The 16,229-nt window shown below is 47.9% G+C and overlaps 1 protein-coding gene across 2 annotated transcripts in view; it reads right to left on the minus strand.

The window, feature by feature from the left end:
- Nucleotides 1-16,229, minus strand: part of HDLBP (high density lipoprotein binding protein) — an 829,415-nt gene that overhangs the window by 168,652 nt on the left and 644,534 nt on the right. For both annotated transcript variants that reach the window (XM_069618106.1, XM_069618107.1), the window contains exon 21: nucleotides 12,951-13,093. In XM_069618106.1, the coding sequence (XP_069474207.1) occupies nucleotides 12,951-13,093 (143 nt within the window). The remainder of the gene's footprint in view (nucleotides 1-12,950; nucleotides 13,094-16,229) is intronic.

The raw sequence follows: 16,229 nt of genomic DNA on the forward strand, positions 1-16,229 counted from the left end.
ATCTTAAACCACAGCTTCCTGTCGTAGCGTGCCACAATCCCGCGGGCGTTGGCCGCTTTAATAGTCGTAGTCACCGCCGACATGACCCGCCGTCCCATGGTGTCCAGTTTCTTCCCCTCGCCGTCCGGCGGGGAAGTTGAAGCAGTCGCCCCTGCCGCTTTCTTCTTGGACGTCGTGGAGACGACTGAATCTGGGGACGGATGTGCCCTGAGGCACATAGGGGTGGAGTCTGGGACCCGGTACTACTTCTCATACCAGACTCTTAGCAGGAGCCGTGGAGGGGTTCTTCAGGAGCACCAGTCCCTCGTCCCAAATGTCCAGTAATGGGACTGAGAGGACAGCCTTCCTCTTGGCCTCCCGCCGTTGGTAGAGGAAACCTTCCTTCTTCTGCTCTTCGGGGCAGAGCTGGAAGAGATCAGATGCCCTGGCGATCATGGCGTGGAAGGAGCCAATTTCGTCGGGAGGGGAGGCCGAGCGAGTGGTGATGGAAGGTCCATTCCGTCGTCACCACCGTCGTCATCCATCCCCGTTCCAGTCTCATCCCTCGGAGGAGGTGAAGGCTAGAAAGGAAGAGGGGGGATGAGTTCTCCTCTGCTTGCTTGGTGGGCTTCCAGACAGTCCAAGCTCCGCTGAATCGTCCGCTGGGGGTAAGGGCAACCAAGTCCTGATCTCCGTACACAAGGCCTGAATAGCCATCAAGGTCGCTCCTGAGTTGTCTTGTGGCATAGGCACCGGTTGCGACGGGAGTGCCGGTTGGGGAGTAGGATCCTCCGTCCCCTCCAAGGCCCGCGGTTCGTCGGCACCACCGTCGCTTTCTTCGCCCGTTGCATCGGGATCCCTCCCGTAGGACCGGACCTCCTCGAACTTCTTGTCCAGGATATTTGCGACACCAGCCAGCTCATCTTCAGAGGTGGTATCTGTATCCGTAATGGCTACCGCCCCCCCTTTCTCCGCCCAGGGTTTCACGGGGGCAGAGGTCTTATTGATTGGCTGAAAAGAGAATTCCCTCCGCAGTGGTAGGGAAACTCTAGGCCCAGAGGTCTATACTGGGATAGCCTCCGCAGGCTACACCAGAGCCGCCACGACTCCTTCGATCGAGGCCTTAGCCGGGTGAATCCGCGCCTTCGCGACTTTGGGCGCACCTGAGGCCTTCACCTTCGGGGGAGGGTCACCGCCTCGTTCCCCCTCGGCTGTCTCCGTCGGGATCAACCGGGACTTCTCCCAAAGCTTACCCAGGTTATCTGATTTCCTCTTCCCCGAGCCAGAGCGTTGGCACATGGTTGATGGCGTCGGTGATAATGCACCCTGCCTGGTAGACAAGGAGCCCAACCGATCGGCGCTCCCGGTGCCCACGCACTAGCTATGCCTTTTGTTGGGCCCCCGTTGCCGGAGCGCCCTCAAAAGGTCTTAGAAGACCGCTCTAACTTCCTCTTCTCACCTGCTGCTGGGCTCTTCCCCTCCAGCCAGTTGGCGAGTCGAGTAAGATGATCCCTCATTGTCCGTTCGGACATGTTCTTACAAAATGCGCAGTCCTTCTCCATGTGCGATTTGTCGTCGTGAAGGCAGTAGAGGCACCGAGAGTGCCCATCCTCAAAGATGAGCTGTAGCCCGCATCCAGGGCAGCTCCTGAACAGCTTGGGTCCAACAGGCGTCATGCTTCCTTTGTCCTGGGCCATGACCACGCGGGGTAGGCTTCAAAGATCTTCTGGAATCCTCCGAGAAGTGGAAACTCGACGAAAAGATGCCCTTGAGGGGCGTAGAAAGTTCCGAAAATGGTTCCCCGTTGATCGGAAGTAGAATCGGTGGAGCTTGAGGCTCGATTGACAGAAAATATCAGAGTAAACTCTTTGAAAAAACGCGAAACGCTGTAAAAGCTCAAGAGCTAAAGCACAAGGACTCCCAACACTTGAACATGCGGTAAAAATCTGAAGATGGCTGCCAGAGGAGGGGCTTAGGGAGAGGGCAGTCATTGGCTGGGGGCAGGATGACCCAGAGACCAGTGATTGGTTACTAGTAGAAAGACAGTTCAGAAACGAAACTGATTTTTTTCTTTACCGAGGATTCCCAGCCTGGCGACGGGGAATATTCATGAGCATGTGAATCCATGCCAGACCCCATGCTGTAGAAAATGTTATGCTTGTGGGTCCACTGACCATGTGAAAGGGGACCTCAGATGCAAGGGTAAACCTTCAGGGGTCCACACTGCCTCCTTAACCTTTTCCTCAGAGGGAGAAGTACATATGGCAAGTGGAAACTCAACTACTGGCTGCAGACCTCATTGGAGTCTCTGCCAGTGTTTGTGTTCCTGGGTCTGTGGGTACAGCAGAATGTAGATGTCTATAATTAAATTCCAGTTAACAAAAGAATATTACAAGGACAGTGTACTTGTGAATGGTCAGGAGAGCCCTGCCATTATAGACACTGGGGCCAGCATTACAGTGGTGGGTGAAACTTTTTTCAAACCTGAGGATGTTGCTAAGGCACCCACAGGCCTCACTAAACTTGCTGGGGACCCTGTCCAAATGCTTCCTAGACTATCAGCTCACATCCAGTGCAACATCATGACTGTCCGAGTACCTGTTAGTGTACAAAGTGAGGTGCCTGGGAGAGTCCTGTTGGGGAATGACCTAAAAACTCTTGGAGTTGTATCAATCACTCCTAGTAAAAGGAAAAAGGAGCAGACAAAGAAGGCCAGGGAGAGTACCTTAACAGGCTCTCAAGAGGATGTTTCAGAAGAAACTAACACCCAGTCCACAGGAATTACTAACTGCCATTTCCAAGAAGGCTGCACTCCCCTGTGTGCCTCCAGTGCCTAACCAGAACCAGGCACTGTATCCTGATAGGCTGCCGAGCTCCTTTTCCCTCTGATTGGGCACCGGCAGGCGAAGCCGGCCCACCTCTTCCAAGGCCCACAGAAACAAGGCTAGTGCCTGTTTCATGCCTGGATCCACTCCCACCCACCCAGCCTAGGAGCAGGAGCTCCAGGTCACGGATCCGCCTCTGCTGGAGCAGCGGGCCCCCCAGCACGAAGTCCATGCCACCCCTGAAGCATTTAGGTAAGCGCTGACATCGGATGCGCTCCCTACGAAAATCGTTCGTTTTTTTCACATCTTTACTATCAGCTGTTGGATCATTGCAACGGAATGCGGAACAGCCTGCCCCACCGTCTCTTATGCTGAGAATTTCTGCCACAGCACCTTAAGGCCAGTGTGGTACACGAGGTACCAAGGTGCTCCAAGATGGCCATCTGCACTCCCCTGTGTGCCTCCAGTGCCTAACCAGAACCAGGCACTGTATCCTGATAGGCTGCCGAGCTCCTTTTCCCTCTGATTGGGCACCGGCAGGCGAAGCCGGCCCACCTCTTCCAAGGCCCACAGAAACAAGGCTAGTGCCTGTTTCATGCCTGTTACGTGTCTGCCGTCTGCCAGACCCCCTGCACGTCTTGATCTGCCTCCATATAAGGTAACCTGCAAACTGCTCCACTATCATCAACAAGCGTGCGCATGCAGCTACTTATAGAGACTATACGCCCATTCATAATCTGGACACACTCTGCTAACACTCGGACTGATGACTTTCAACCAAAAACGCTCAGCATTATACTGTCTGTTAACCGAATGCCACTAAATGCTCACTCATTGTGCACACCCCTACTCAAATGCTTCATCTCATTTGCAAATAGGCGCCTACATGTTGTAAGCAGCACATGTGCTTTTACAGCACTGGATTAGTATGCAAGTAGGAAGCCCCACCTCGCCCACGAGAGCTGGAGCTTCTCTTCACTACATCACCGTACAGCCCACTTACAGTACTTCATACCTGTTGATAATAGCCTAGTTTCATTATCTACTACCCAAGCATTATGTCTGCCCACAACATACATTAGATATGCCCTGTGTATCGCATCTAGCCTATGTGCGTTACTGTATTAACTAGCCTAACTAGTTACTGTATTAACTAGCCTAAAGCGCCCCGCGCCCTAAAGCACCCCGCGCCACAATTGCATTCAGCCTATGTGTGTTTTTACACTTCACTAGCCTAGTTGGGCCTTACGCCACAACTGCATTTAGCCTATGTGTGTTTTTACACTTTACTAGCCTAGTTGGCCCTACGCCACAACTGCATTTAGCCTATGTGTGTTTTTACACTTTACTAGCCTAGTTGGCCCTTACGCCACAACTGCATTTAGCCTATGTGTGTTTTTACACTTTACTAGCCTAGTTGGGCCTACGCCACAACTGCATTTAGCCTATGTGTGTTTTCACATTTGACCAGCCTAGTTGGGCCTCGCGCCACAATTGCACTTGTGTTCTTCTTGCACTGCTTAGCTTAAATCAGAAGGGCTCCAACCACAACTAGCATTTACTAGGCATAGCATTGAAACTCCCTCTACACATTAAACCTGCCACTTAGATGTCAGCATGACCTCCAGTATAGTCTTACAATGACTTGAAGTACTAAATTAAGCTGCTAAGCTGCAACTATGCTGATTCTAACCTCATTTGCTGAAATTGCATTAAGACTGCCTGCAAATCTGTTCTGCACAGAACTGTACTTGAATTACTGTATTGTCATTTTGTGTGAATATGCTGATCCTAATGTCACCTGCTAAGTGGTACCAGATTGCCTGATTGACTTCCAATTGTATAGCCATGCACTCCAGCCAATTTACCTCATCTTGAATCCAGCAGCCTATACATGCCTTCTAGACAAACTGCCATACCTCGAAGCTAGTACTCGGGTATTGTGGCCAATCTATGCGGCCTTAATCTAGGCGTCACTCATATTCTAGCCAACTTACCTCCACCTAGTTGCCGACCCTGGCACTGCAGCTATCCTGCCATATCTGTCCTACCTCCCAGGTGTTACTCAACGTATCATCAGTAACTCGGCCTTACACCTTTAACCCAGGCTGCCCCCGGCATCACAGCCTTATCAACTACCCTTATCTAGGGGCTACATAGACCATCCCAACCACGTGCGGCCACCTTAATTCAGGTATTATTTAGCGTTCCATAACACTCTCGACCCCACCATTTAGCATGTGTCTACTCACCTCCATCTTGCTTGCCTACTTCCTGATCAGCCTCAATACCACATTTCCGACAAAGATGGCTCCACACCTACACAACATGCCAGCCTTACCCAGGCGTAACAACCAAGTACCATACCCAGATTTAAACGACTCTCAGATACTGCTACCTTCCAGTCACCCTCGCACCACTACAGAAAGGAACTTAGGACTGAGAGCTAGACTAGCCAAAATCCATGAACCACTTGCCCGCTCACTGCCCACTAAACAAAACTCTAGATCGTTGCCACCGCGACCAAATACCTCCACACAATCCAGTAACCCACTACAAACCCTTCAGAATTCCCGCAACCAGGGTACCCCTAAACCTACACAAGACAAGCGCCATACTACTACTTCAAAAAACATAGCCACTATCTCTAAAAACAAAGCTAGCCCCAATATCAAGGGAGCCTTGATCAATGCCAGGTCGCTAGTAGCTCATGCTACAGAAATTGCAGACTTAATCCTCACCGAAGACCTTGACTTCCTCGCCATCACTGAGACCTGGCTACACCCAGCAGCAGGCCCTATGCTTATGTTGGCAGTCCCAGATAACTATTCTATCCTGAGACAAGACCGCCCTAATTCTAGAGGAGGTGGTGTCGCCTTTATCCATAAGTGCAGTCTTACCATGCGACTAGCTACCTCGACCGATGCCCTCTCCTGCGAATCACTAGCAGTCAAAATACCACTCACTAACTCCCAAACTCTTAACATCTACTTGATCTATCGTCCGCCAGGCCCCATTGGCACCTTCGATGAAGACCTTAACTCCATCCTATCTAGCAACCTCAAAAGCTCCACTCAAGCTCTCACCTTAGGAGACTTTAACCTGGGCTACAATGACCTAGAAGACCATCCCGCTAGTACCATAGCTAATACTCTTACTGATTTAGGCTTTGTGCAAAGATGTATGACACCCACGCATACGAAAGGTAGAACACTTGACTGGGTGGCCGACCACAACTGCCTAGTGAACATCACAAATATCTCACCCCAAGCCTGGACTGACCACCATTTGGTATCATTCATGCTCTCCACCGACAGACCCCCACCCCCGCCTAACATTAAGGCCCCACCCACTCTCACTAGAAACAAGAAGAACATGACAGTAGAAAGACTTATCCCTGACCTACTCCCCACTCTCAACTCACTTCCTGATAACCTGGACCCTGAGTCCTTGGTTGAAGAATATAACAAGATTATGGCCACCTCACTGGACCGCATCGCCCCCCTTAAACTGAGATCCAGTAAACCGAAAACGCACCTTAACAAATGGTACACACCATTCCTCAAAAAACTAAGACAGCAAAAAAGAAACTGCGAGGCCATCTGGAAAAAATCCCCTTCAGTCTCTAACAAACTAAAACTTTCCAAACTAGCTGCACTCTACAAAAAAGAAATATACCTGGCCAAACGAGCCTCCTTTGACTCTCGTATATCACAAGCTAAATCTAACATGAAAGAACTTTTTTCCATCCTTAAAGAAATAGAAACCCCCATAGCACCCCTTGACACGTGCACCAAAGATAAAAACTGGTGCTCAGAAATTCAAAGTGCACTAGCAAACAAGATTGCGACTCTTCAAAGTAAAATCACCAGCAAAAGAGCATCCCTGAATGACACCCTCAACTCAAAAATTCCGGACAAGCCCATGCCCACTGACCTAGCCCGCTTCCAATTCGCCAAAGTCAACACACTGGAAGTTGAAAAAATTATCCTGTCCCTGAAACCGTCTAATTGCCAGGGAGATCTATGCCCTGCACAGCTCATTAAAGATGCTGCCCGCGACCTCTCCCCTTTCATTACAAAATTGATCAATGCTTCCTTTGCCACTGGCTCCATCCCTACTAACCTAAAACAATCCTGGGTACTACCTCTGCTGAAAAAACCCACACTTGACCCAGCCATACCCACAAACTACCGACCCATAACTACTGTTCCCTTTCTACTAAAAATTCTGGACAAGGTTGCCTATGTACAAATACAGAAGCACCTGGAAGAACACAACCTCTTAGGCTCTAGACAATCTGGATTCCGTCCCCAACATGGGACTGAAACTGCCCTTATTGACTTGAAAGCGCAGATCGATTCGCTCAGAGACAACGGGCAAGCCGCCCTACTCCTCCTCCTCGACCTATCTGCAGCCTTCGATCTGGTCGATCACTCTGTCCTTTGCTCACACCTCCACACTTCGGCTCACTTCTCCAGCGAGGCCATCACCTGGATCACATCCTTCCTTAACGGCAGGACTATGAGGGTCTTCTCTCCCACGGCGGCAGCAGACCCTATACCCATCACATGTGGTGTTCCTCAGGGCTCCTGTGTCTCCCCCACATTATACAACATATTTACCAAGCCCCTTTTCGATGATTTGGATCATCTCGGTATCACCTACACTAACTATGCAGATGATACTCAGATCCTCCTTCCGCTTTCAGGAGATTATGGAAAGGATTTGGCCTTGCTAAATAGGGTGTACATCATCATCCAGGCATGGATGGCCACTCATGGACTATGCCTGAATGATGATAAAACAGAACTCATCATCTTAGGCACTACAATCAGTATAAAGAAACTTGGCCCGGTTTATAACTCCTTCATGATTGACGGGAACAACATCAAAGTCGGACAGGAGGTCAAAACATTGGGATTCTATCTAGACTCCAATTTTTCCCTCAAAAGACAAGTGAGCTCCCTTGCATCCTCCACGGCCTACACGTGCAAATTAATCCGTGCAGCCAAACCTTTCCTGTCTGATACTAGCTGTCTGACACTCGCCAGAGCCCTCATACTGTCTCGCCTCGACTATTGTAACGCCCTCTACCTAGGATCCACCAAGGCCACCACCAATAAACTGCAAATCCTTCAGAACAACGCTCTCAGAGCAGCTTTGGGCATTTCCAGAAGAGAACACATCACAGGACTCAGCCAACAGAACAATTGGCTCCCCACCAGAGATAAAATTCTCTTAAAAACGGCATCTCTCACCCACAAGTCTCTTAACAACGCAGCCCCAACCTACCTGATCAACAGGTTCCACAAACAATCCTCCTCAAGACCCGTCAGAACCGCATACAAAGATTGCTTATCTGTCCCCCACTACAAACGGGCCACCATAGGAGGCAACAGCTTCCCGGTAAAAGCTGCCAAGCTTTGGAACTCCCTGCCTCCAAACCTTAGAGTAGACTTGCCTTATCAGAACTTCCGTTCCAAGTTAATCTCCTGGCTGAAACTGGAGACCCACTAAGACCAGTTAGTGTCCAGCGCTACACGCACACCTCGTAACCACGTGTGCCTCTTGCTTACCTGTATATTACTGATTTGTATATATTGTATATAACATTTGTGCACCTACTTTTGTATTATGTATATTCCTCGTGTACTGTAACCAAGCTTCGAAAATTCTTGTAAAAGCTGCGCCCTGATACCCCCGGGTACGTTCGCGCATTATAAATAAACAAACAAACAAACAAACAAACAAACAAGGCGACTAAGGGGAAACGCAAGGTCCCAAGGAAAAAGCCAGAGCACTCCTGTGCAACCCACAAGGACATCCCTGAGAGGACTGTCCAAAGTCACACCTGTGACTGCTCCACCAGCTGAGGCAGAGTGTGAGTAACAACCAGGAAAGGTTGAATCAGCTGCTGAAGATTCAGAGCTGGAAGAAGTCCTTCCCTCGCTGTTGGAGATCTGGATTCTAAAGACCATCCTGAGCTGCAGTCTTTACTGGCAGAAGGTGGCACCTGTAGGGGAGAATTCTAACCAAAGTGCCAATACCCTCTACCTTAGAGCCCTCCAGCTCTTTTGTTATATTTTGGGACTTTGAACTTTTCATTTTCAGCGAGTTTTACTTTTGTGTTCTTTGGTTATGGAGTTTTAGATCACTCCATAGGCATCTTTTTTATTTTTGCGACAGAGCACCTCTAGTGCAGTGGCACAAGGGTGTCCTTTGGACTTCAAGGTTTAAATAACTTCTCTGGGATGAACTACTGTTCCCCAGAGAATGTCAAGTTAAATTGACTTTACTAGTCTTTTTAAATTCATAGACCCAGCACACACTATCTTCATATAGAGTGTTGGAGGGGTTACTTAGTATCCCCTATGTCTAAACACTCTTGTAGCTGACAAAAGCTACCCTTTCCTATTGAAATGGCTGGTGGCAGTGATTTTATAACGAACAACCATGATTTTTCCCCGACCACAAACACCGGTACCTAGAAATCGGGGCTACCATGTTTTTCAATATGGCGCCCAGGACCCCTCTGTAAAAACAGAGACTGGTCATCTTTTTTCACTGTTTCTTTGTGGAAAGGTCCTTCTGGTGTTTAACTCTGCACACCAAACCAAGTTTGGTCCCTTTGTTCATGAGCCTTGGGCGGGCTTCAGGGCTGAAGTCCGCCCATGGCACTCGAGTGTCTGGGGTGGGCAGGAAGTGAGAGGTGCCCGAAACTCCCTGCTCTGTCTCCTAGGAGACCCAAATGCACTCTGACGTGATTGGCTGGCTGACTGTCTGGCAAGGACAGCCACCCTGCTGGGTGAGTGACAGCAAGGTTGGCATGAATGGGAGCTAACTGTTTAAAAGGCGAGTCGCCAGGTCTGGAAGGCCGCAGCGACCACTGGAACAAAAGAACCGAAGAGGAGCTGGAAGACGACGGCTGCTGCAACCACTGGACCATTGGTTTGCCCAATGAAGCCCTACTGCAGGTTCGAATTGCCAAGTTCATCACGACAGAGAAGCCCTTCAAGGGGGACTTCTCCCTTGGTGGGACCAATCAACTCAACCCGTAATCCACCTGGACACCATTCTCGGAGCCAGTTGCATTTCCTCAGAGTGCTGCAGGAAACTGAATAATCAGTGAGAGGGACACCAGTTTGTGAGCTTGTCTACAGGTACCAGAATTGAAGATTTGTCTTTGCCAGCTTTTTGACCAGTCCCCGTGCAGTGCAGGAGTCCCCGGACGTCCTCCCTCTTGTCCCCACGACTGAGGCTCAAGAACAGCGAGATCTGCAGGAACTGCCAGGAACTGAAGGCTTCAGCTGCATCTTTTTCTTCATTGTAAGGAACTGTGAAAACCCGACCGAGAGAACTTACCCCTCACTGCGAAAATGGATGAAACTTTGGCAACTTGCAGGCCTAGTCAGTTTGTGACCCAACATACAAATCTTTCTTTTACAAACTACTTCTGAGAAATTTTGCAAAGGCTTTTCCGTTTAACTACTAAAACTGCCTATCCTATACAAGACATTAGCCCGTTGACTTTGGCCTAACCTACTGCATGGCGAACTCAAACTATTTGAACTAAGAGTAACTGTAGTCTTCTTTTCATTAACCTATGCCTATCTGTTCCTACTTCAAATGCTCCGAATGCCATTTTGCTCCTCCTTCGAAGTAGTTTAATTGCCTCAGAATCTGACAGTTTGAAGTGCTGAAGTATATTTGTGTGTGATATAGATTGCCTCCTTCTAGTGAATGTTTTAAAATGACTGTGAAATAAATTAATAAGTGTTTCACCAAGAAACCTTGAGTGTGAAAGTTTATTTGAAAGGGTACTGCATACAAACTTTGCCTAACAGGCACTATCCACTATCAGTAGTGTGACGAATCAGGACACTTAGTCCCAGAATCCATAAACAGAAATAGAATCCCCACGACTAGACTAGATCCAAAAATATGTATCTAGATTCTACTTGGCTAATCAGACTGATTCTGATATACACTATGGGTTTATGGGTTATTACAAACCCCCTCTCTAAGATTACTGGACGAGGAGGCCATATCTGGAGCAAAAAGGAATAAGGAAGGTTAGACAACATCCTTGTCCTTTTGTGTTTGACAAAGTCAGCGGGCAATAAGGAGGAGAGGGTTGAGATGAGGAGACAGCAGCAGTGGCCGAGAGATAGTTGAAAGCAGCATTGAGAAGAACTTGTGGAAAAACAGTGGCAGTAGTTGTGGAAAGTGCAGGAAAAGTGACGAAAGGCAGAGCGCAAGCATTCTGTGCCCGGAAGACTACCATGGCTATTGGGAAGCTCACGCAGCATCAGAAAATAACTGGCAGCAGTGGAGGTTGGAGGATGCTGTACTCATTGTGGCAGTGGGAGATCAGACGTCCAAGAAATAATGGCGTTCTCTCAGCAAATGGACATTTGAGCACACAAGGGATAAATAAACCCTCAAGGTGCAGCGAACACGCCGCCAGCAGCGTCGGAAGAAGCACCACAAAGGAAGGAACCGAAAGAGTCGGCGAATGTGGGCAAAGTCAATACTCTTTGTGGGAGGGGGGAGGAGGAACACACAAATGCTGGCGAAGTGCCCAGGCGTGCTAAGCGGCTACCCCGCTGGGAAAGAATATCGCTGAAGGTGGGGAACGTTCAGCAATCCGCTGAGACAGACTTTCTGCCAGTACTGAGAAGCAGAATAGGAAAAGAGAGCAATAGCCAGCGAAGAGTTACCGAGGATAGTGAGGACTTTGCAACCTGGTGTTACCAATGTCGGATTGTGGGAAGCAAGCAACACCCATAGAAGGGTGTCCCTTTACTGCAGAGGGCTTGCTACAAATAGAAAACGGAGTTACCAGGAATCACAGCGGAAAGTGTACATAACAGAGTCCAGTGCAGCAGAAACAAGGTACCCACAACCGAGCGGGTCACGCAATGTTGATTCAGCTACAAGCTACTACCTGTTAGTAACACCCTCTTTACTTGCTCCAGTAAGACTGGAGAACTAATATTTTCCGCATTTTGGGGTTCAAGGGCGAACTGATTGTCAATGTAATACAAAAATTGTGTGAAGGCTAAAACAGAGGGAGACAAATAAAAGCCATACTAGGTTCAGGCTGACAGAAACAGGAAAAGACCAAGTAAGGGGAGTCTCCCCCTGGCATATGTGGCAGAGACCAGGGAAGGGGAGTGTCTCCCGGGCATATGTGGAGAAGACTAGGGAAGGGGAGTGCCCCACTGGCAAATCTTTCTAGAAAGCATGAGTCCCACGAGGCTGTAAGGAAGCGGCTCATCATTGTTTGTTGTACCCTGATGAGATGTTTTATTAAGTGCGAGGGTCAGATTAGGTTATTGTTTTTGGTTTGACAGAGGACTGGACATTTGATTGTTTTTCCAGCCTGACAAAAACAGATTACATATTTTGTTTTATGGTTGAGAATATTCCCATTTAGCAATCGGGCTAATTCGGCATTTTTCCAACCACTTTATTTAAATAAAGAAATTTGTAAACATCAATCCTGTGCCCGCGCTCTTTCAATCTCTGGATTCTCACAGTAGCCAAATGTGTTAAACACGAATGTGCACACTAGAAATAATACAAAAAATTAATAAAATATCATTGCTACTAGCAGCTGGTCCTTGGGCACATATAAAAGTAACCAAAAAACCCAATTGTAAAAGACTATGGTGATACAAAAGTATCCCCATTACACTAAATCATAAGATGCAGTGTGTAATATTGAAAAGTTTTCAAAAAGGTAAAGACAAAAGGGAACAATTTACCTATAACAAAATTGGCCAAACGCAAGCAAAGGTGAAGCATTTACCTCCCTTCATAAAGTTAGAACAGGATCAAAAACAAAGCAAAAAGAATGGTGTTTAATAGGAAATTGTGGAGGGAAAGCTGCTAACATAAAATATTTCCCTACAGCTAGAAACTGTTAATTGCTGCAATGATACTAATTTTCTTTTTCAGTAGTAATGATTTGCTATGTAAGCAAAGGGGGAAAAAACAACCTCCTGTTTTCTTTCGGTGTCATTTCTTGCATAAAATCACCCTTCACCACATACAATAGAGCACCTCCCATACCAACAGCACATGCAGCAGTATAAAGCCTTGCCATAAACACTGCATGACACTCAGCACCCTTCAGACCTGTAGGGATTCTCTAGCCGCCTCACACTTTTCCTTGCGCCCAGAGATGACGATAACATCACATTTCTTTGGAGAGCTGGGGTCCACTTCTTTCACCTCACCATTCTCCTCCATCTCTGGCAAAATGACATCAGCACCAGGAGCTGTCAAACGAAAAAGAAGGTATGAACTTAATCTGCAAATAATGGTCAAGCTGAATGCAGTGCAGTAATGAGTGAATGGCTTAAGGGAGCTAAATCGCACAAACCACACAAATCGACTGCTTACAATATTTCAATAATTCCCAGGAGAATTATTAACAAAATGGAGACTGCTACTATTTCAAACAAACAAAGACCAGCACAATTCTGGGAATCTGAAATCTTGACAGCTGGGGACTGGGTGCAGTCCTCACTTTATAGAACCATAGTACAAAGTTACACTGTAGATTATACAAAACATCGAATTCAGAAAAAGGAAGAAGTTACTTACATGTAACTGTTGTTCTCCAGCATCGGTCTGGCATTTAGATGCACGCGGGGGTGCTCCAGACTCATCCAACCGGCGCCACTCAAAAGTCCCCTTTGACGCGTCGACAATAATATGATTGCCTAATGACACCGAAATGTTAAGTGGGAAGATGGTGGAACATATGGAGGAAAGGGGACTATGGACTAGTTATGTTACTTGGCATTTATATAGCGCTCTATACATCATTCGTATGACCTCAAAGCGCTGGTAGGTTGAACGCCCCCGGTAACCCTAGTTCTGGTCAGTAGAGAGCTACTATCGTAGGGTGTGTGGGTGCACCAGATGTGTGCAGCTGATGTAATTGCATGGTGGTAACTGCATCCTAGCGTTAGGTGTGGTGCTGGAGATATCAGTTGAATGTGTTCAGTCTGGGGGGTGGACACCCAGACTAGGCTCTGGCTGTGTTAGGCCTGAAGGATGCCTATGTGAGCGACTAGGCCGGAATGTGCTTGGCTAGCTGCGTTTTCTTTAGGGTGATTAGGTGTTCATGGGGTGTTATTAGTATGTGAACAGCTAGGACGAAATAATCGGGGGTATAGCTGTGTTCTAGTTGAATGATGGTGTATAGTGGAGAGTGAGCGTAGTGATGTGATATGATGACTATCTTTAAAGCGCCCGAGACCAGGCACGTGAACAGGATGGCATGGAACACAGCGACACACAGGCACATAGAGACAAGGGGCTGGGTTTATAGCGACAGGGTGGGGGGGTACAGATAAAGCAACAGCATGGCAACAGGAAGGCAGGGTACACAGTGATACACGAGTTAACATTTACATTCATATTTCTATCCAGATGCAACACAGGCTAATGTTTACAGTTCCACATGTCAACGCTTGCATCTCCATCCAGAAGCGACTCGGGCCAACGCTCATAATCCTGACAGTTCCAACTGATTACTCCATTAGTTCCATCCACGCAATGTTTTTCTACGATTCCAGCCATTCCATCCACTCCACCCATTCAATCTATTCCATCCAATCCACACAATCCATCTACTCTGTCCATTCAATCCCTCCACGCAATCCACCCTTTCTATCCGTTTCATTCATTCTACCACTCTATCCACCTCGTCCACCCCATCTATCTATTCCAGCCATTCTAACCAAAGGTACTGTACAGTCTAAGAGAACTTGCCTCTTGTCGTGTAACCTCACTTGTTCTCTGCTGAGAACAGTCTTGGTTGCTCTGTAGAGTTGCTAACAGCTCCTATACGTCACAAGTGACTAACTGATCCTCTTAGAAAAGTCATACAATTGAATAGGCTAAGCCAAGGTCAATAGGCAAAAGTCTTTGTATAGGATGCAACACTTCAGGTAAGTAAATGGAAAAGTCTTTGCACAAGTTCTTAGAAGTCTTTGATAAAAAGAAGAATCAAATGTAGGGCCACAAGCTGATTAGACATGCCAGTTGCAGAAGTTACAAGCACTTCCACAGTAAGGGGCAAGTTCTCTTAGACTTGTTTTACAGTACCTTGTTAAAGAATAAAAGATGCAGCTAATGACTTCTGTTCCTGTGCAGCTCTGCAGATCTCGCTGTTGCTGAGCCTCAGTCGTGGGGACAAGAGGGAGGACGTCGGGGGACTCCTGCATTTCACTGGGACGGCCAAAACGTGCAACCGGCAAACTTCACTTTCAGTGGCTGTTTCCTGTTTCAGATTCTCGCGGCTACCGCAAATAGCAACAACGCAGTTCCTGGCTGTTGAGGTGGGCATTCCATGCTTCTGGGGTCCCGCCCTCTTGACGGGGCTCAGGCTTGGTCGGTCCACCTTCTTGCGAGCCCAGAGGACCTTCCAAAAGCTCTAGGCCAGCTTAAAAGCAATGCACACAATCTGGTGTTCCTCTCCGTGGATCTATGGTTTCCAGCAGCAACTCTGGAAATTCAACCAGCTCCGAGATGGATGTCCAGGTGGCTTATTTTGGAGTTGATTGGTCCCACCAACACAAAAAGAGAAGTCATCCTTGCAGGGGCTTCGCTGTCGATGCAAATTTGGCGTTCGACACTGCAGCATGGCTCCACTGGGCAAACCAACGGTCCAGGAGTTGCAGCAGGCGTGCTCTTAAGTGCCTCTTCGGTTCCTTCGTCCAGTGGTCGACTCTGCCCTCCAAGCCAAAAATAAATAAATAAATAAATAAATAAAAATCACCTTTTATTCAGTTCTCTCCCATTCATTTCAGCCTAGCTGTCACTCACCGAGCAGGGTGGCTGTCCTTGCTGCACAGTCAGCCAATCACCACAGAGTGCATTTGGGTCTCCTAGGACAATAAGCACAGGGTGTTTCGGGCACCTCCCACACTTCCTGCCCACCCCAGACACTCAGACGCCATGGGCGGTCTTCAGTCCTGAAGCCCGCCAAAGGCTCACCAACAAAGGGACCAAACCTGGTTTGACGCACAGATCTAAGTCTGTTTCTACAGCAGGGTCTTGGACGCCATATTGAAAAACATGGTTGACCCAATTTTTAGCTACCGGTGTTCACGGTCGGGAAAAATCATGATAGTTTGTTATAAAACCCCTGCCACCAGCCATTTCGATAGGAAAGGGTAAGATATGACTTTTACAAGAGTGTTTAGACATGGGAGATGCTAGGCAACCCCTCTAGCACTCTATAGAAAGGTAGTGTGTGCTGGGTCTATGAATTTAAAAAGACTAGTAAAGTCAATTTAACTTTACATTCTCTGAGAGACAGTAGTCAGTCACAGAGAAGGTATTTAAACCTCAGGGAGTCCAAAGGACACCCCTGTGCCACTGCACTTAAGGTGCTGTGTA

Source organism: Ambystoma mexicanum, chromosome 10 (genome assembly GCF_040938575.1).
Source record: "Ambystoma mexicanum isolate Mex_15411 chromosome 10, UKY_AmexF1_1, whole genome shotgun sequence".
Taxonomy (NCBI): Eukaryota; Metazoa; Chordata; class Amphibia; order Caudata; family Ambystomatidae; genus Ambystoma; species Ambystoma mexicanum.